At 30.1% G+C, this 20,800-nt stretch overlaps 2 protein-coding genes across 4 annotated transcripts; one reads left to right on the forward strand and one right to left on the reverse strand.

The window, feature by feature from the left end:
• Positions 1-6,290: 6,290 nt before the first annotated feature.
• On the forward strand, positions 6,291-13,029 carry LOC107936498 (transcription factor BHLH42). 2 transcript variants are annotated; one of them, XM_016869231.2, is made up of 8 exons: positions 6,294-6,797; positions 6,892-7,146; positions 8,265-8,361; positions 8,510-8,524; positions 8,649-8,705; positions 8,790-9,369; positions 11,325-12,196; positions 12,736-13,029. In XM_016869231.2, the coding sequence occupies exons 1-8, from the start codon at positions 6,694-6,696 to the stop codon at positions 12,808-12,810; spliced, it is 2,055 nt and encodes a 684-aa protein (XP_016724720.2). In that variant the 5' UTR covers positions 6,294-6,693; the 3' UTR covers positions 12,811-13,029. The 2 variants fall into 2 exon arrangements, with proteins under 2 accessions (XP_016724721.2, XP_016724720.2); XM_016869232.2 differs by lacking the exon at positions 8,510-8,524 and having other exon boundaries at positions 6,291-6,797.
• A 1,006-nt stretch (positions 13,030-14,035) lies between these two features.
• On the reverse strand, positions 14,036-18,695 carry LOC107936490 (uncharacterized). 2 transcript variants are annotated; one of them, XM_016869219.2, is made up of 5 exons: positions 18,466-18,695; positions 18,288-18,353; positions 17,286-17,463; positions 15,279-15,368; positions 14,036-14,409 (listed from the first exon to the last, which is right to left on the reverse strand). In XM_016869219.2, exons 1-5 carry the CDS (start codon positions 18,574-18,576, stop codon positions 14,279-14,281), a joined length of 576 nt encoding a protein of 191 aa, XP_016724708.2. In that variant the 5' UTR covers positions 18,577-18,695; the 3' UTR covers positions 14,036-14,278. The 2 variants fall into 2 exon arrangements, with proteins under 2 accessions (XP_016724708.2, XP_040930880.1); XM_041074946.1 differs by lacking the exon at positions 15,279-15,368 and having other exon boundaries at positions 18,466-18,689.
• Between the last annotated feature and the right edge of the window lie 2,105 nt (positions 18,696-20,800).

A 20,800-nucleotide genomic window follows, 5' to 3' on the forward strand; every position in this document is an offset into this window, starting at 1 on the left:
TCACAAAGAACACATAAGCCGAAGCCCTATTCAGAATCCTAATTATCCCCTTTGAAGACTAGCCAATGATTGAGACATACAGAAACATTCTCAGAACCAATAATAAATAACTTAGGACCACACGGCCGTGTACTCTGACCGTGTGGACAACCTAGGTCGTGTGGGGGTCAAAACGCCCGTGTGGAAGGAGGCATACGACCGTGTGACAGAGGTACACGCCCGTGTGGGCCTAGGACACAACCGTGTGAACAGGCCGTGTAACTTACTATCCAGTTGTGCTAAAATAGAGTTCAGGGCAGACACGCCCGTATGGGAGTCTCACACACTCGTGTGTCCAAAACATACACCCATGTGGGATCCCTAAGTCCCCAAATCAGTCACACGGCCGTGTGGCCAGACCGTGTGGCGCCAAAACACTAAATCCTTAATTCTCAAACACACACACCCGTGTGCCCAGGGGACATGACCGTGTAGAAATCGGCAAAAGTCCCTAAGTCGGCCACACGGTCATGTGGCACCAAATTTTACAGAGAAACCCTAATTCCTAAATGTACACGGACTTGTAGACCGTCCGTGTGGTCACAAAACCACCATAAACAAATTTAACATCGAGTTTTCCGATCACTAAATTGACCCCCAATTGATGGAATTTATAAACACACCAACTTATACAAATTTGCATGCCATTGAACAATATTACCGAACATCAACAACAAATTTCCAAAAAGCACAAAGATTGCCGCATTCCACCAAAATCAAACTTACAATTCACAAATAAAAATAGATAAGTTTCAAAACCCACACCTGACTCGAGTTCATAAATGTTCAGAACCTGACTCGACAAATAGAAAATCAAAGCTCTTCAGAAGCACAATCCACCATTTCTAAAAAGAAAAGAAAGAAAATAATCCAAAGAAAAATAAAAGTGAATGTGGAAAAGAAAAAGAAAAAAAGAAAAAGAAAAATTAAAAAGAATATAAAATAAATAACAAATTATAACTATACTATTTAACAATATATAAAATATATATGTCACTAAAAACGCACACACAAGGACTCGAACCCAGAACCCAGAACCCAGAGGCAAATTAACACACAACAAACCACCAGACCAACAGGCCAATTCTGTCACTTAAACACACAACTAAACACAATAGCACAACCTACTCGCTGATCATACCCACGAACCTTAGAACTTCTAACCCAGAATTCGAGATGTTACAAAACACTCCAGTAAAACTAGAGTTATCTATTAGATAAGCTTTGATCTCAACTGTCAATTTAATCTAAACTGTACTATTGGATTTGGGAAAGTTCAAGTATATATAGAGGCCTTCCTCCTCATTTATAATCATCCCACTCAATTGTAATTCTTCAAAGTAATAAACACACTTTGAGAGCATTTACTCAAACAATTGGTGTGCTTAGTTTTCTTTTGGCTTTTCTGTTTGTTTTTTGCTTCTTCACTTGATAATTTGCTTCCGTTTTATTTTAGTGCCTTAAAGAATTTCTTTTGCGAATTCTCATCTTTTGAGAGTTAATCTGTCTTAGGTGGATTTTAAGCAAAGAAATCACTTAAGGCCGTGTTGTAATACCCCTTGCCCAACCCGGTCATTGGGTCCGAGCTACAGGATGTCACGTCCATTCTCAGAGCAACTACCATAAAAAAAACTGCAAATTAAACATTCAACTATTCCATACATGCAGCCGTTACATGCTAAACAAACTTTTTTGAGACTTAATCAAGTTTACAAAAGCTCAATTGCTAATCTGAATATGAAATACGACCAAATTGCAAAGTTTTCAAAGTTTCAGAACATGTATCGAGACGCTTGCTAGATACTGATACCATTTTGAGCTTCGATATTTCAAAAAAATCTATTTAAAACCAAGGGTATCGATACCATTTTAAGGTTCAATATTTGAAAATTTTGAGAAAACAATACTAAGTATCGATACCTTTACCCAAGGTATCGATAGTATAGTTCCAAATATCTCAAAATATTACATTTCGATACCTATTTCATGCACAAACCAACTCATACTCAAATGGTGCTTAAAAGCACACTAACAACCTGCATAAAAACTAATTTAAACCATATCTAAACATTTCATTTTAATTAATTCATAACATTCAAACCAATATGCCAATTTTTGGCACCAAACATACTAGATTAACCTATTCAATTTCAGCCTATTATTCTATACTTTCAAACCATTCAATATCATCATATACCAACCAATTCAATGCTTATTCACACTACCAAATTCCACACACTATATCAACAAGTTACCAAACATACATCTTCAAATTTGAACATTAGATGTCATAAATCAACATATACTAAGTTAAACCAACTATCAATTCAAAGTTAACACATATATAAACTCCTATATACATGCCACATTACCAAGCTAAAATGATTAAAAGTCTACCGAGTCAATAACTGGATAGTGTGAGCTTCGAGGCGATTAAATTGAAACGTTTCGCAAGCTGACAACTATAAGGAAAATAAACAACGGTATAAGTATATTGAATGCTTAATAAGTTCAAATGAAATTTACTTAACTTACCTTACCAATTCAAAAATTAAGTAATGATATATATGGGATGTAAGTTTGGCAAACCTTTGGCATCCTATTACTTTCATAAACATATCAACAAATACATTCAAAGGTTAATTCATTTACATGATATGAACTTATAACATAATCTTATACATGTTTAACAATTTAGTTTTTAACATATAATAACCAAACCATAGATCATTTGCAAACATGTATATGTATCTATATTTTCATTCATGTACCACCATTTCATCCATTTCATTTTCCTTTTTACTTTCTATTTTCGTGGAGAACCCTAGTAAAATGAACTCGTATGCGTGGGACTAATTTGCTCACACGAGCTTCAGACTAGGGTTGCTTACACAAGCTTAGTTCGATGCTGCTCACACGATCTTCAAAAAATCCACAACATATGCCGGATCTCAAGCTATCGTATTAATGCCTGACCAAACACTGGTTTTTCTTTTAGGGACCCTAATAATATGTCATTCGTATCCTAATCGTTTACTAAGTTCACACGGGCACCGTTACCGTTTCCGTATCATTTCAAATATTGTAACATTATCATATACATATCATAAAATCTTATAACATTTCACATCCATTCGATTCCATATATATACTCGTATTTGTCATACATTTCATAATTTACGATTTAATCCTTTCGATACCAAAATCACCAATATTACATTAAATCTAAATTAATAAATATTATAACATAATTCAAACGTGACATGATACAACATAGTAAGTTACATATGAACTTATTTGGAAAAAGTAACAACAAACGAAATGTCGAGGACTAATTTGTAATTTTTGCTTTTTCCTCGATTGTCCTCTAATTAGTACAATTCCTGATCTAAGCGATGATTAATTTCAATTTATTAATTCCAAATACCTTATAACATCCTATTATATGCATATTAAAAGTTTAATTTCATTTTTTAAAATTTCCCTAAAATTTCACATTTTATTCAATTTAGCCCTTAAAACCTAAATTACCATAAATTTCAAATTTGAACCTTGATTTCAAAACTGATCTCAAATGAACCCTTTTTTAAATCTTTATTATTCATAATTACATAAATTTAATACCAATTTCAAAAATTATGCATTTTAGCTCCTATGTTTAAAAACTAGTAATTAAAATTTACAAACTAGTCATTTTTCACTTTTAAGCTTAAAATCTAACAATTTAGTACCAAAAGCTTCAAGAAATCAATAATGACATTTGAAAACTTTAATAATTTCACAAATCGGTACATAGACTAGCTAAATCAAGCTCCTGGACCTTAAAAACATATAAATTACAATAAAAAATTACCATAGAAATTTGAGACCGAATGTTCAAACCCTTGAAAGCTTTGCATCCATGGTGGTTTCGGTGTCAGCACTATTTCAAGTTTCACCAATTGTGGTTTTATCCAATATTTAGGGAAATATGTTGATTTTGGAGAGAGAAATAGAAAATGCATCCTGCAAGAAGCGTTTTCTGCTGAAAACGCGTCATACAGGGCGTGCTTTCTGACTTTTTGATACATCAACTTTTTTGGTCAGATGGTTAAATGTTAGTGGTTTTGTCTTCGAGTCTTGGGTTTGATACTCACATTTGTATTTTTATTTCATGTTGTTTCAAGCTTTACTTTTATTTTTAATTGCTACTATTAACACATTAGCTTTTTTGGTTAGATGGTTAAATAATAGTAATTTTATCCTTGAGTCCCAAGTTTGATTTCTCTTTTGACAACATATGTATTTTTAATTTCATATTCTTTTGAATATAATTTTTTATTTTTAATTCATCTTTTTAATTAATAACTATTTTATTTATAAAATCAAATAATTATAATCAAATATCATTTTTTTATTAAATATAATTTTTTAAATGTGCAATATTTACTTTCAATCCATATCATGAGTATAGTAAATTTTAGTATTATATATTTTTTAAGTGTATTTGAAATATTTCACATATAAAAATATTTGAAATATCAAACCCACAATGTAGATGATATAACAATGATATTTGAAATAATTATTTGATTTTATAATATTAGAAATCACTATACCCAAAATATAGGTGAAGAAAATAAATATTCGACATATAAATATTATATATAAAGTAAAATATATCAAAAAAATAGTAAATGTTTTTAAAAAATAATATTATTTAACATAATGATAAATATCAATTTTATCAAAAATATATTTTTATTATATAATTGACTATGATTATTTGATTTTATAAATAAAAGATTTATTAATTAAAAAGATGAATTAAAAATAAAAAAATTGAAAATAATATATTTATTAATTAAAAACATTAATTAAAAGTAAAAAAATATTGAAATAACATGAAAAAAAAATTACAAATGTGCTTAAAAATAATCAAACCTAAGACTCAAAGATAAAATCCCTATTAATTGACCATCCAACTAGAGAAGCTAATATATTAAAAATTATAATTAAAAATAAAAGTAAAGCTTGAAATAACATGAAATAAAAATACAAATGTGAGTAGAAGAGAAATCAAATCTGAAATTGAAAGAGAAAATAACTAACATTTAACCATCTAACTGAGTTGAGGTGTCAAAAAAGTTAGAAAGTGCGCCATGTAGGACACATCCTATGAGGTATGTTTTTAGCAAAAAAAGGCTTCTTGCTGGACACATTTTTTTTTGTTTCTCTCTCCAAAATCAACTTATTTTCTTAAATATCGAAAAAAACGAAATATTTCGCTAAATATTTTTTAAAATAAACATTTTTTTTCAAATTTAGCCATATATATTCTATGTAAAAATAAAAGGGAAACAACACTAAAGGTCACTAAACTATTAGTAAGTTTACAATTTGGTTATTATACTTTAAAAAGTTACAAAATGGTCACAAAACTATTCTAAAGTTTTAATTTGGTCACTGAATTATTCGAAAATTATCATTTTAAGTCACTGGGTTATTAAGTAACTTTTTTTCTAAAAAGTCAAACGAGTAAGCTCTAAGTGACTATTCGATGATCGGAACGGTGGATCAATACCCATTGACGAGTAGAAGAACATACATTAAATACAAGTCGATTCGACAATCAGTTTTGGAGATTGAAGAATAAAGTTGTTTGAATTTTGGTCCACAAATTATTGATGTTCAAAACTATTTCATAAAAAAAATATTGAATTGTAAGAAAAGAAGGAGAATGTAAGCTTTTGATAGGTTTAGGTGATTCGAATAAAGAAGATCGTATAATAACAATTTTAACAGCCCAATAACTTAAATAAAAACTTTCAAATAGTTCATTGATTATTATTTTATAACTTTTTTAAAGTTAAGTGACCAAAACGTAAACTTACTAATAGTTTAATAACCTTGAGAGCAATTTACCCAAAATAAAATTATATCCGTCAAAGTGAATGTGCCATTATTGTGGTTAATAATAGAAGTGGTGGTGGTAGATACAGATTCCCCCTTTTATATTACCATGGCGATGAATGTAAATATATATATATATAATACCGACGATTCTAAAACAGTTATAATCCCCAACGCCCAGTCTTCGCCACCTAATCAGACCACAACACCCAGTCCCTTTATCTCTGATTCTTGAACAACGAATAACCAAAAAAATAAAATTCAGTTTTTTTTTTGCTTCTCATCGAACTGTCTGGTAGACCGACCAGTCAAAACCATGTTTTTTTCTTCTTCTTCTTCTTACAACAACATTTTAACAACTTAAAGAACCCTAGCTACTTTCTGCAAATTTTTGTCTCTGTTTCTTGTTTTTCTTTTTTCTTTTTTTTATTATTATATATGATCATATATCATCAAATCTCTAAACTTAACGACCCTTCAATTTGCTCTTCCGTTTTTTATTACAAAAAAAAAGTGGGTCTCATTTCTTCTTAAAAGTCATCTAATTTGTCTTTCTTCTTCTTTTTCTCTGATATGTAGCTTCTTTTCTTCGGACTTTGCCTGTCAGACCCCTTTTTTTGTTGGTGGGGATTAAAGGGTTTTTTCTTTTTTTAATTTTCAGGTGGAGATCATAAAACCTTAGTATCTCCAAAGGGAAAGTTGTGAATTTTGTTTGTGGTTTTTTTTTTAACGTAAAAATCCAAGCTTTAAATCTGAAAGTTAATGGCGGCGCCGCCGAGTAGTAGGCTACAAAAAATGTTACAGGCTGCGGTGCAATCGGTTCAATGGACGTATAGTCTTTTCTGGCAAATTTGTCCTCAACAAGGGTATAATCTTTTTTTCTTACATCATGTTCATTTACTGTTCTTTTCCATGAAAAATTGTGCTGTACTAATGGATCCAACTGTGTTTTTTTTCAAGTATCTTAATATGGTCCGATGGATACTACAATGGAGCAATCAAAACAAGAAAAACAGTGCAACCAATGGAAGTTAGTACAGAAGAAGCATCTTTACAAAGAAGCCAACAACTCCGAGAACTTTACGACTCGTTGTCTTCCGGCGACACCAACCAACCGGCTCGACGACCGTCTGCCGCGTTGTCCCCGGAAGATTTAACGGAATCCGAATGGTTCTATCTAATGTGTGTCTCCTTCTCTTTTCCCCCTGGTGTAGGGTAAATTTTCTTTTTCCCTTTCCCCCCATTGACTTTTGCTACATAAATTTACTTATTCCATTCAACATTACTGTTAAAATCTGCAACTAAAACTAGTAATAGAAAAAAACTTGAAAGTAGATAATCTCATTTTGTTCTTACACTATATGTTGCACTATTCCCTTCTGTTTTGTCTTAACAACTCTTTTCCAAGATAGTAGGACATTTATCACCCTTCACCATAAAAATTCATTTCTTTTTTACCATTTCAAGACAGTTAAATTAGTTATTGTGGTAGTAAATATTAAATCGGGTGTACAATTCTATGCACCATAAGTGAATTATATTTGTATTAAGAATCAGATTTTGTTCTCTTTACTTAAAAAATATGCAAATTAATCCTTCTAAGTTAGATTAAAGAACAATTCGATCTTTTCTTTTAGAAATTTCATCCATGTTTGCTATTAATTAAAAACTAGTGTAATTAACGTGCCACCTATATCTCATGCTGACTTATAGGGATCAGTTTTTAGTAGTAGAAATAATTGAAAATTTTTAGTAGAAGGATCAATTTGCAATGATTAATTTTCTCATTTTTTTAGTGGAGGGGCAAAATGTAATATGACTTTTAGTTCAAGGGCTTCCATGGAATTTAACCATGAAATAGTGTGTATGTAGTGTGGAATTTACGATTTAGGGCATTGATGCAAGGTTGTATTATAAGAAGGTTAGGTGAAAGGGTAATGGTATGGTTGTCTTGTTTATATTTTTGGGGTGGTTTTTGAGATTCCCGTGTGTTTTTTGCAGTTTAATACTGAAAGTTTTGAAATTTCTTCAAAAAAGTTTTGTCTTTTTTGACTAAATTTAAAAAATTAGTAGAGGCGTAATAGGGTTGATATTTGCTAAGGTAGTGGTTGGCTGTCACTGAATTTTTTCTACAATGAGAATACTAGTTGAGCAAAAGAAACCAAAACAAAATATTAGCCATTAAATTTTTTAAAAAAAAACTATGTTAATCATTGTTCTAAAAACTTTCCCATATAAGATTTTACTATGATATAATCTCTAACATGTATGCATGCATGTATGTGTAATGATTAGATGGTGTTGCGTTCTTATATACATACATGGGTGTGTAGGTTACCTGGAAAGGCATATGCAAGGAGGCAACATGTATGGCTTACAGGTGCAAACGAAGTTGATAGCAAAACATTTTCAAGAGCTATTCTTGCTAAGGTATATGGATTTAATCTAATATACACAAATATATATGTATATATCTTGTTCTAGATTTGCATGTTTTTAACTGCAATATTTCAATGCACTAACTGTATTCATGTCTTCGTGTTTGTCAACATAAAATAATGCCGTACGGTTGCAACAGAGTGCTTGTATACAGGTATATATATACATATGTATGAATGTATGTATGTATGTATCTATCTATCTATCATTTTAACTCATGACGATGAAATTAAACCATATTTTATTTTTTTTTTCTTTTGGTTTTTTGTTGTTTGTAGACTGTGCTTTGCATTCCTATTCTTGATGGTGTTCTTGAACTTGGGTATACTGAAAAGGTAATTATACATATTATTAAGAGAGATAATTATGAATGTGTAAAAAATCGTAACATAGGGAATACCGATTTAATTATATTGTAGGTGCAAGAAGATTTAGGGTTAGTCCAGCACGTTAAAACTTTCTTCAACGATGGACAAGCACCAAACCCTCCGCCACCGAAACCGGCTCTCTCCGAACATTCAACGTCGAACCCGGCCGCTTCATCGGACTACACTCGATTTCATTCCCCTTCCGTTCCTCTCGTTTACGCAGCAGCGGACCCGCCGGTGACCGCAGACCAAGGAGAGAATAACAACGTTGATGAAGAGGAGGAAGAAGAAGAAGATGACGACGATGAAGAGGGAGACGAAGAACCCGAATCGTACTCGGCCGAAACGGGTCGAAACACGCAACAAGTCCCGACAGAAAACACTCTGGCAGTAGTGGCGGCGGAGGAGCCGAGCGAGTTAATGCAATTGGATATGTCGGAAGATATCAAGCTCGGTTCACCTGACGATGCATCGAATAACTTGGACTCGGATTTCAATATGTTGGCGGTGAGTCAAAGCGGGAACCCAACCGTCAATCAACGGCGAGCTGCGTTGTTTAGAGATGAGTCTAATCGGAGGTGGCAAATGCTACAAGAACCCTCGTGCAGTAGTCTTCAACCACTTTCAACAGGTAAAAACGATACTGGTAGTTGGAACTGTTGTTAAATTCTTTTTCAAGTTTTAAATTCCATCCCTCTATTTAACGAAAATTGCAAATTAGTTCCTCAATTTTAATTTTTTTTCAAAATTCCATCGTCCCAAAACCAGACATGGTTTAATAATATTATTCAATTGGATTAATTTCCAATTCTCCTAAAAAATAATCGAACTCTTATAAATTAAAATCAAGAGAGTAATTTCTTCATCATTTTTTTTTTTGTAAAACATAGGGATAAGACAATATTTAGCCCATGAGGATAAGGCAATATTTAATTCCTGAATTAGATCATTTTTATTAAGAGATAAGACAATATTTAGTCCCTAAACTTAATAATTTTTCTCAACTTGATCCCTGAACTTTTTTTTTGTCCACATTAGTCTTAAAATTTGACACACATTAACATCTAATTTTTTTATAAAAAATTATAACTTTTAAGTAATAATATGACACAATCTTAAAATATAAAATTACATTAACCACACTGGAAAAAAGTTGTCCATTTCCAAAGTCTTAGTTGTGCAATAGATAAAGGACCAAAGGTGATAATAAATGAGTTGTCCCAAAAATAGTAATCTACCTTTATAGGGGGTACTGAAATTAATGTTCATTAGGGTGGTCCCTTAAACCAGTGGGGGACATGGTAGATGATTAGTTGGCTTTTTTTCAGACACCTTCATCTTTCATAGTAGCTTTTCGTAAGAGAGTTGGAACCCTCTTCTTATCCCAGGAATCCAAATATCCAATAGTGTTTCTGTTTTGGAGGAGTTGACCAATTGGCTTACAGACTCACCGTACTGAGAAAAAAGGACAGGCATTTGGGGTCTACTTTAGATTGTCTTAATGGGTCTTACTTATTATCTTTTTGACAAAAGAGAACATGTTTTTTTAAGTTGTCTTCAACTACCCTTCAAAGGATTCAATTCTTCTTTTTAGTTTCAAAACTTCACTTTTAAACGTGTTTCTCACGGTGGATGAGTTGATTTGATTTGAATTAATTCAAGTTTAAATTATTTGAGTTTAGGGTTATTTAAAGTTTAGTTGAATTTTTTTGTGTTTGATTATTTCGGGTTGGTAGGAGTAAAGGCAATAGGGGCAAGTATGGTTTTGACCCTCTAAAAATGATGAATTTGTCATTTAATCTCTTAAAATTTTATGAAATTATAATTAGTACGATGATAAAATTATATTTTTGTCCTTAATCTTTAACTCCTCCTAAAACAATTTTTTTTTGTTTCACCCTTGCGAGTTGGGATCAATTTGGGTTTTTTATTAGTTAAAACAATCTTTAGTTTTTCAACTTAACAAGTTTTTCAATTTGTCCCTATTATTTTTAGAATTTAGTTAAAACAAATTTTCTTAATTTTGGTCCATATGATAGAATGACAATATGATACTGTGTCACATCACCTAAAAAATATATTTTTATTAAAAAAAATTTAAGTGATTAAGTGAGACAATCTTTTATGACCAAGGACTAATATGGACTAAAATAAAGTTTAGAGCCTAAGTTAGGAAAACTTATCAAATTGAGGGACTAAAATGGTGCCTTTTTATATCTTTTCTATTCATTTGGGTTTTATATTTGAGTTCAGATCATTTTGAATTTTGATTATCGACATTTATAATTTAAGTTAGAAAAGTTCAAATTGCATAGTTTTAAGAACTAAATCTATAATCAAACTGACGAAGTTATCTATACTAGATTCTTAATCCGACTTCAATTAAATCAATTCTACTTTTTTTTTTTATCCTAATTCAATGGATTCAAGTTTATTCGTGGAACCGGTGTAACGAATGAGACCGGTTTGAACAACATTTGGATTTGAAGTGGAAGTCAAAACCGGTGGATTTGATGCATTTTACAGAACTGTTATCCTTCCTGTTGGAATAGGTGAAAATACATATTTTTTTTGAGAATTTTGTAGGGCCGCAGCCCATGGACGAAATGTCACAAGAAGACACGCACTATTCACAGACCGTCTCCACTATCCTCCAAGCTCAACCGGCCCGGTGGACCGAGCCACCGTCAACCGTCAACGCCGCCACCTACTCCACCCAATCAGCATTCGCCAAGTGGACAACCCATTCAGACCACCACCTCCACTCCGCCGTCGTCGAAGGCACGTCACAATGGCTCCTCAAATACATCCTATTCACCGTACCATTCCTCCACAACAAATACCGCGACGAGAACTCCCCCAAATCACGCGACGCCGTCGCCGCCGCCGCACGGTTCCGGAAAGGAACCCCCAACGAAGACCTCAGCGCCAACCACGTCCTGGCGGAGAGACGGAGGAGCGAAAAGCTCAACGAGCGGTTCATAATATTAAGATCCTTGGTCCCCTTCGTCACTAAAATGGACAAAGCTTCCATCCTGGGCGACACCATCGAGTACGTCAAACAGCTCCGTAAAAAGATTCAAGACCTTGAAACCCGAAACAAGCAAATGGAGGCCGATAACGACCGGCCGAGATCGGCCGATTCGATGCAGAGAAATAGCAGCTCTAAGGATCAAAGAAGTGGGTTAACGACACGATCATCGGGTCCTGATAAAAAGAAGATGAGGATAGCGGAAGCGACAAAGCAGAAGACGGTGGAACCTCCACCGCAAACGGAGGAAACGTCGGTCGAAGTGTCGATAATCGAAAGCGACGCGTTGCTGGAGTTGCAGTGCGGGTACAGAGAAGGGTTGTTGCTTGATATAATGCAGATGTTAAGGGAAAAGCTACGGATCGAGATAACGGCGGTTCAGTCTTCATTGAACAATGGGTTCTTTACAGCTGAATTAAGAGCCAAGGTAAATAACTAATTAATTTAATTAATCAATTAATTAAAATAGAGAAATTTTTGGAATATCAGTTTCTCGAATACTCAACCAGACACCCAACCACGAAAGGTAATGTCCTCGTTATCTTTCGTGCTCTGCTAAGAGCTGAACGGCCGCTTGAAGGGCTTGATTCACAAAGCTAGAAGCACCTTGATTATACATGGGCACACAGCCACCCATTACAAGGACGCGAGTGTCTCGCCCTTAGCAGGATTCAAACCCTGACCTATGATATATAGGTCACTTATTGGGGAAGACTTCTTTGAAAGGAAGTCAGCCTTTTTCAACAACTAAAAATATTGTCTTTGTGTCTGGTTTTTGTCTCTTGTGCTTTGTTGAGACCCAACATGGTAAGTAACTATTTGCAAGGTCTAGTTTACAAAGTTGAGAGTGTTTGGATGGATATACTTAATCCAAAAAGTACCATTTTAGAACACTTCTCTAGAAAGTCATTCCGCTCAAAAGCTATTAGGGATTTAATTAATTTTACGTGTGTGGTTGAATTGCAGGTGAAGGATAATATGAACGGGAAGAAAGTAAGCATAATGGAGGTGAAGAGGGCGATAAATCAAATAATACCATAATTGTAATATTTGACTATTAATTAATTGATAATTATTATATAAGAATAATTATATAAATGTTAGACTAGACCCACCTAATTGTGTTACTGACTGTAATTACTTGAACAGTGTAGAATTTTTTTACCTTTTTCATTATTGTTTTTTGTAGAATGGCTATTGTGTGGTTAAGCAATGAGCAGCCATTTCCTTAATTGTTATATAACAATAACAATTTCTTCACGTATAGTTTTTGTATGATATTAATATGTTCTGAATTTATTGATGAATTAAAATATTGTTTTATATGTAGTTATATTTATATAAAAGGTAAATTATATTCAATTTAGTAAGTTTACGTTTTAGTTATTTAATTTCAATAAGTTATAAAAATGGTTACTGGAATGTTCAAAAATTTCTATTTAAGTTATCGAACTGTTTAAAAAATTTTATTTAAGTCACTGGGTTGTTGAGCTTTCTTCTTCTTCTTCTTCTTCTTCTTTTTGTAAAAAAAAGGTTCAGCTAACAAACTCCAAGTGATAATTTTATGATCGATATGGTGGATTAGTACCCATTGATGAATACAAGAATATACCTTAGGTCCATATCAATTTGATGGTTAGTGTCATCGAAGAAAAAAGTTGTTTAGATTTTTATTCATAGATTCATGACATTTAAAGTTGTTTCATGAAAAAAAAATTGAACTGTAAATTGGTGCAAGCGATGGGAACATACAATAGCAATTTTAATAGTCTAATGACTTAAATGGAAAATGTCGAACAATTCGGTGACTATTTTTTATAATTTTTTATAATTTTTTAAAGTTAAATGATCAAAATATAAATTCAGTAATAATTTAATTTAATGATAGTGAGTGTGTAAATATACGACCATTGTTGGAATGAAAGGGTATTTAAAAAAGAAAGTTTTATCTCCCATCACATAAATTAATCTTTTGAATTTTATTTACAAGCCATAAGAACGAGAATGGAACTCAATATCTTATTATAGCGCAAATTAATATATTTGCTTAAACTTATTTCTGGTCTTTGTTATCTTGGTCCTCATTTTTATATCAATTACATATAAAACACATAAATTTTAAATTTATTAATAAAATTGTTGATTGAGTTTTAGCTCGATTAGTATAGATATTATTGTCAATGCAAGAGACTTGGATTTGAGTGTGTTGAAACGCATTATTCTCTTATTTATGAGTTGAAAAAAGAGTTATGGATAGTTCTAAGTATTGTGTAAAAAAAAAACAGATATGATCTGTTCCAATTTTCTAATCATAATACATAAGATTATGCAATGAATACATTTTTTTTAGTGACCATAAAAATTCAGCTAAGTTTCAAGGCTCAATGCCATGAATTATTTCACTTTCTTTTTAACAAAAAAAAAAAAAGAAGATAAAATCCTTTTAAAATCATGTTCACAATCTAAACTTTACAAATTTAAGGATCGATCCTTCGTCTTGGAGATGAACTCAGTAAATCCATTCATCAGGAAGAAAGATGTTGGTCCCTGAAGGATCTCCATTACTATTTTTCCCATTTTTATTATTCAACAACTTTAACTCTCCACCTCTTCCTGTAGTATTACTATTATTCTTGAGATCTGCATGGAAAAAATAAACATTAATGAATAGTTTTGAATAGAGATAGCAAAAAAATCTAAATCCGTTATATTTTGACTCGATTTGATTTAATCGGATTGAATTCTTTTTATTTTAAAATTGAGTGTTAAGGCAGGTTTATTTTTTCAATTAATCAAATCAAGTCGAATTGAAAAAGAAAACACATGTTGAACCCAGATAATTATTAAAATATCCTTTATACATATATGTATTTAGTTTAAAATATACGGTAATGATATTTATATATTAGTATTTGGTGTAGCATAATTATACTTAAAAAATAAATAATAGTATCAATATAAAAAATAAAATAAATAAATACTATTAATCTATATTGATAAAAAAGATAAATAAATAAATAAATTAAAAAAAACAATTGTGACATATTAGGTCAGAAATAACTTTGATTTTTCGAGTTGAGCTCAAGGCATGTGAGTTAATATTTAATTTTGAGTCTGTCGGGTTATGTAAGGTGTATACTGCAGATTTTTTTTTAAAAGGTCTAATTCTGCATCCAGTACCTATACTCTTAAAAGACTTAAATTTAGTCCTTTGTTAATATCAAAAGATAAAATTCAAACATTATTAACTGACTCTGTTCAATTTGCATATACTTTATCTATTGGTATTCAATTTCGAAACTAAACTCTTACAATGTTAAGTTTTCACGTATTTCAAATTTAATGAAAAACTCGTAAATAGTATTATCAATCTGGACTAAAAATTTTCAAATAAGACAAATAGGAAGACTATTTTTTTTATATATATAGAAATAAAAGTAGAGAATCTAAAATTTCAACAGTTCGAAGAGTAAAAAACCGAAAAAAGGTTAAGAAAATGTGGTAAAAACCTCGACGAGGGGAAATTTGCAAGCCAATTTCATGAACATTGAGGTTGAGAGCTTGAACTACTCGAGAAGGGAGGAGAACGGGAGAGCAAGCTGCATGCATGACGGCGACAACAACGTTAATCACTTATCTATACTATATATAAAGATTTTGAGAAAGCTAGTGTCATTCATAACTGAGTCCCATGTCTATTATTAAATGACTAAAAAGTCTTCGTTTTAACATAGTAATAAATATTAATTTATAAGTATTTTTGTCTTTTTATATAAAATTCAGAAAAAAAAAATCATGCCAATGATAGGATTTAAACCTAAAACAACAAACATGCATTCTTTCAACTTTACCATTTCAACTAAAGTAACATTTTATTTGTATTTTTTGTAATAAATATATTCCATAATTGTTTTCATCCCATCTTAGGTATGTCATAATTTTATTGATAATGTCATAGTTGAGTTAGTGTTGTAACTCAACTCAATATCTATTCAAGAAAAATTATAATGTTATGGTAAATAATTAAAGTGCATTTAATATTCTTAATATGATGTATGTACTTATTTAAAATTTCTTTTACTAGTAATTTAAACTACTTTTTTTTATTTTAATTTCATACATATTGCATATATGTTATTTATAAACCCACAAGTGTTTTTAAATAGAGGTGAATTTAAAGGGCAAGTAGGGCCTTGGCGCCCCTCAAATGAAAAATTAACCTGTTAGTCCCTTTATAAATTATTATATGGTAAACTTTCACTTTAGTCCCAAAATAGAAAAAAAAATCATTTTAGTTCTTTCATAATAATGAAATTATAAAATAATAAATGATAAAATTATATTTTGACATCTTAAAATTTATAATTCAATTGTAAACCTCTAAAAGAATTCTTGAATTCACCCATAATTCTAAATATGTGGTTTTCACATGCATGCGTGTGTGATAAAATTTTTAGTATATATAAAATAATTATGCATGTTGTACTTTATGATAGGGATTAGTGTTCAATTGAATCGAGTGAACATATTTTGAGTTAATCGAGTTGATGAGTTATATTTTATCATCCTAACTTGATTTAAATTTTTTTCAAATCGAGTCCAGTGAAATCGAGTCCAGTGAAATTATTAGAGTTAAATTTAAAAAAAAGTAAACATGTTAAATTAAAATCTTATTACAGTATAATTAATTCTATGTTAGAGCACATAAATTTGAAACCATATATATTTGAAAACTTTTTCAAAGCAAAATAATAATAATAAATAAGATATTTTAGTATGATGAACTTGAATCATTAATTAACTTATTTAGGTCCCAAAATTATTATTTTAGAAAAATTTTAAAATTTTATCTTTCTTTATATATTTTTAGAATTTTTAAAAAAATTAAATTTAAAAATAATAAATTTTAGAATTTGTATAAATATTTTTGTAATTTTTATTAAGAGAGTCCAATTTGCTCATTTTCAAATTTGACAGGGACCAAAATGATATTTACACCAATCTGTTATTAGAATCATTCGAATTGTAAATTCAACTCGACTTAAACTCGAAACTCGAATTACTTATTTGAGTTGACTCAAATAACTTGGATAACTCAAATAACTAGATTTGATTAACTCAAAAAATAGCATGAAAACCTTCATACTAGGAGTCAAATTACATTTTGCCTCCTTTACTCAAAAAATGACAAATTAATCCCTTTACATTAAATCAAAGAGTAAATTGATTCTTCTATTAAAATTTTCATCTATTTATACCGTTAAAAATTGGTCAATATATATCAATATAAGGTACACATAGCACGCTATATGTAATTGTTTGGTTATTTTGTCAACTATACTAGTTTTTAACAGTAGAAATGGATAAATTTTTTAACAGAAATGATCAGTTTGCTATTTGATCTAACGTACAAGAACTATTTTATCAATTTTTAAAGTAAAAGGAAGGCAAAATGCAATATGAATCATAATACAGATGTTTTCATAATAATTTTACCATATATACGTATAAGATACCTGGTCGTGTAGTTGAGTGAAAATAATTATTGTTGGGGCCAGGGCTTTGAGTTAGGGGAAGGAAAACGCCGGTGCCACTTGACTTTTTACCAGTATCTAGGAAAAATGCCTGCATTCCACCACCTCTTGTTGCCCAACATCTTGGTTTCTGATCATGCCCTCTCCACCTACTCTTTGACTGTTACATGTTTGTAAATCAAAATGATGAAAGTGTTAGAAGGAGAAATGCTAAATAATGTTTACAACTAGCTAGATTCTCGTAAAGATGAAGTAAGAAATTTTATTTAGGAATCGATATAAAATTTTAAAATTTTAAAGGGATTAAAATTTAAAAAAATATTTTAAAAAATTAAATTATATACTTAATTTTAAGAAGGGTCAAATTTTAGATAATATAAAATTATATTAGTATGATTAGCATCATAATTATATGAAAAATTATAAATACATATAATAGTGTATATTATCTAAATTTATTTTGTAAAATTTAGTCATAATAATTAAAAAAATACAACCAATAGTATGATTAGCATTTCCTTATGTGGAGAATTTTATTTTCCAGGGGAGGGTTACCCTAAAAATGGGAAAATATAATTTTACTAAAATCATTAAATTGTACTTTAATTTCTTCAAAAATAATAAAATTTTAATTTAATTATAAAAATAAAATTAATAAAATAATAATATTACATTTAGTGTTCTTAAAATGGAAAATTTTCCATTCAAGCTCTTTAAATTTTTTAAAATTTTAAATTAGTAAAAGTAAAATTATACTTTCACCCCTTAAAAATGTAAAATTTATTTTAATCTTTTAAAAATTATAAATATATAAGTTATTAAAACAATAAAATTCACCACTTTTATTATTGTAAAAATTATAATTTAATTTCAACTGCTTACAAAAATTTCTCCTTTCGTCTCTGGTCGAGGTTGAATCAAACAATCAAACACAAATGAACCACAAAAAAAAAAAAAAAATTGCAGCAAATGCTGATACGTTACCGGTGGGAAGGGCTCAGTAGGTAGCTTTGAACGATAACGATGATACTGATGGTACTTCATAACATCCTATAAATTAACACCAAATCAATAATATATATTTATATATAATATCAGAAGGACAATGAATAAAAAAAGGAGATTAAACAGAGGAGATAATGAAGAAGAGAGCAAAGAAGACCTTCTGATTATTGGTTTCCAATATGGCTTCATTGAGAACATGAGAAGGCAGCCACGACACTGCTTCTTCGAACACAACCTCAGTATCTTCCACGGCGGCGGCGGCCGTCATTGTATGAAACTGAGAGAACCAAAAGAAAAAAAAGAGAAACCAGAGAGAGGGAAGGAGGCTTTTGAGCTCCAACTTTTAACCTGCAAGTTAACTAAAAAAAAACCTGGTGTTATTACATTGGGAAAAATATTGAAAGAGATCATCGATATATAAATAGGAGAATTTTGGCGAGTGTTCCTTCACTACCTTGCTAAAGCGCGTGGAATTCTGTTTTTTTCTTCAGAGTTAGAGAGGCACTAAAACGACGCCGTTTCGAGCCTGTAAATAAACCACGGCTTGCGACTACAGTTACGGATAGAAAAGCCAACGTATTTACTTCTCAATCATTTGTACTTCTTTTGAGTCTTTCTGGTTCCAAATTTACTCTTTTAGCCTTTTCTTATCAAATAAAGATTTTAGATATTTTTAATAGTTAAAATTATTGAGATAGTCAGCATTGTAAATAAAACGTATTTACAAATGTTAAATAATAGGGTTAAAAAAATCTCAAATATAAAATACTTATCATAAATTTTTTTTTATTGAAGTGATAAAGAAAAGATTTTAAAAATGATAGTGGCATGTGTTCAAATCTCACCTTTTATAAATTTTAATAAATTACAATAACAAAGCAAGGCCTGAACAATCAACGTGACTAGCGCGACTTGAACCCAAGCCACACTTAAGATAGTGAATACCCTTAACCATCAAGTCATCACATGAGGTTTTATCATTCATAAATTTTAAGTTAAAAAACTCACCAATTATATAAAATATTCTTTAATAAGCTTCGCAAATGTAATCAATATTACGCATATAACTATTCATAATTCAAAAAATTCAAAATAAATAATAAATAATAAATAATAAATAATTTAAATTTAAAATTATCTTTTTGTACAAATAAATAATAAAAATTTAAATTTAAATTTGAAATATCTTTAAAATTAATTTTTGTGGTATTGGTCTATATACCATATTCTGACTGTACAGGTGAAATCAACTGGTACACGCCTATACGATCGATATAGACCAAACTTTATACCAGAATAGAATTTAAAGTTAATTGTTCCGATTTACTACTAAAATGATACTGCCTACCATGAAAATTACACCCAACATTTATCAATTTGGAATATTTTAATCACTCTTCTCAACTCTTAATAAAATAATGGAATGGCTTGCTATATAACTCAAGATATACATAGCTATAACCAATTTGGAGAAAATGAACTAAAACTACAATAGTACACGTAGTATAAGACTAGTAATTGAATTTAACCAAATGAATTTAACTGCTATTGTTCGAGCTAGGACTAAATTTTTAAATTTTGAAAAGGATAGCTAAAATTTACCAATTAGAAAAGTATAAAAGACTAAAATTGATCAAATAAAAGTACAAGAACTAAATCCATAACTTTTACAAAATACAGGGACTAATAGAAGAGTTTAACCCAAACATTAAGATATATATATAGATTTCTTTCTTTAGAAAAAATTAGGCATTTTTTAAAGAAATTTATCTTTTAAAGAAAATTGCATAATTGTAATTTAAAGAATATTTTTTATTACTTTAGAAAATAATTTATGCTTTGATTTTGTACTTAGGTCCACAATTTAAAGATATGTTTCAAATAATGAAAATGCTTTATTTAAAAAAAATATAGTTTATATATTTAAAATTTTTATGGCTTTATCAAAGCTTATTATATCATTTGGTACTCGAGTCTGACACTTTTTTTAAATGGTACCTGTATATTTTATCTAATGTAATACTTGTATTTTGGCAAAAGCTATTCATTTCGGTACCTGAAGGTAATGATATTAATTTTTTAGTGTTTAATTTAAGCTTTAGGGTTAATTTGATGAAAGTTTATAATTAACTACTAATATTAGCAATTAACTTTTTTTCAAACCAATCCTAAAGCCTGAAACAAATCTTAGACGTCATATATTATTCAACAAATTAAGTACAAAATTAACATTAAATTTATTCTATTAAAAAATCATGAAAACTCAAACGAAATAATATTCGTAATTGACATTCATCAAATCAACCCTAATACTTTAACTAAAGATAAAAAAAAAATCAATATAATTACCTTTGCATACCAAAATATATAGTTTCTGTCAAATGCATGTACTAGATTAAACAAAAATAAATAAATAAAAATACTAATTCTGAAAAAAATTTCAAACTCAAGTATAAAATGATATTTTAAACCTTTCGCAAATAAAATCTTCT

This window comes from Gossypium hirsutum, chromosome A08, assembly GCF_007990345.1.
Source record: "Gossypium hirsutum isolate 1008001.06 chromosome A08, Gossypium_hirsutum_v2.1, whole genome shotgun sequence".
NCBI lineage: Eukaryota > Viridiplantae > Streptophyta > Magnoliopsida > Malvales > Malvaceae > Gossypium > Gossypium hirsutum.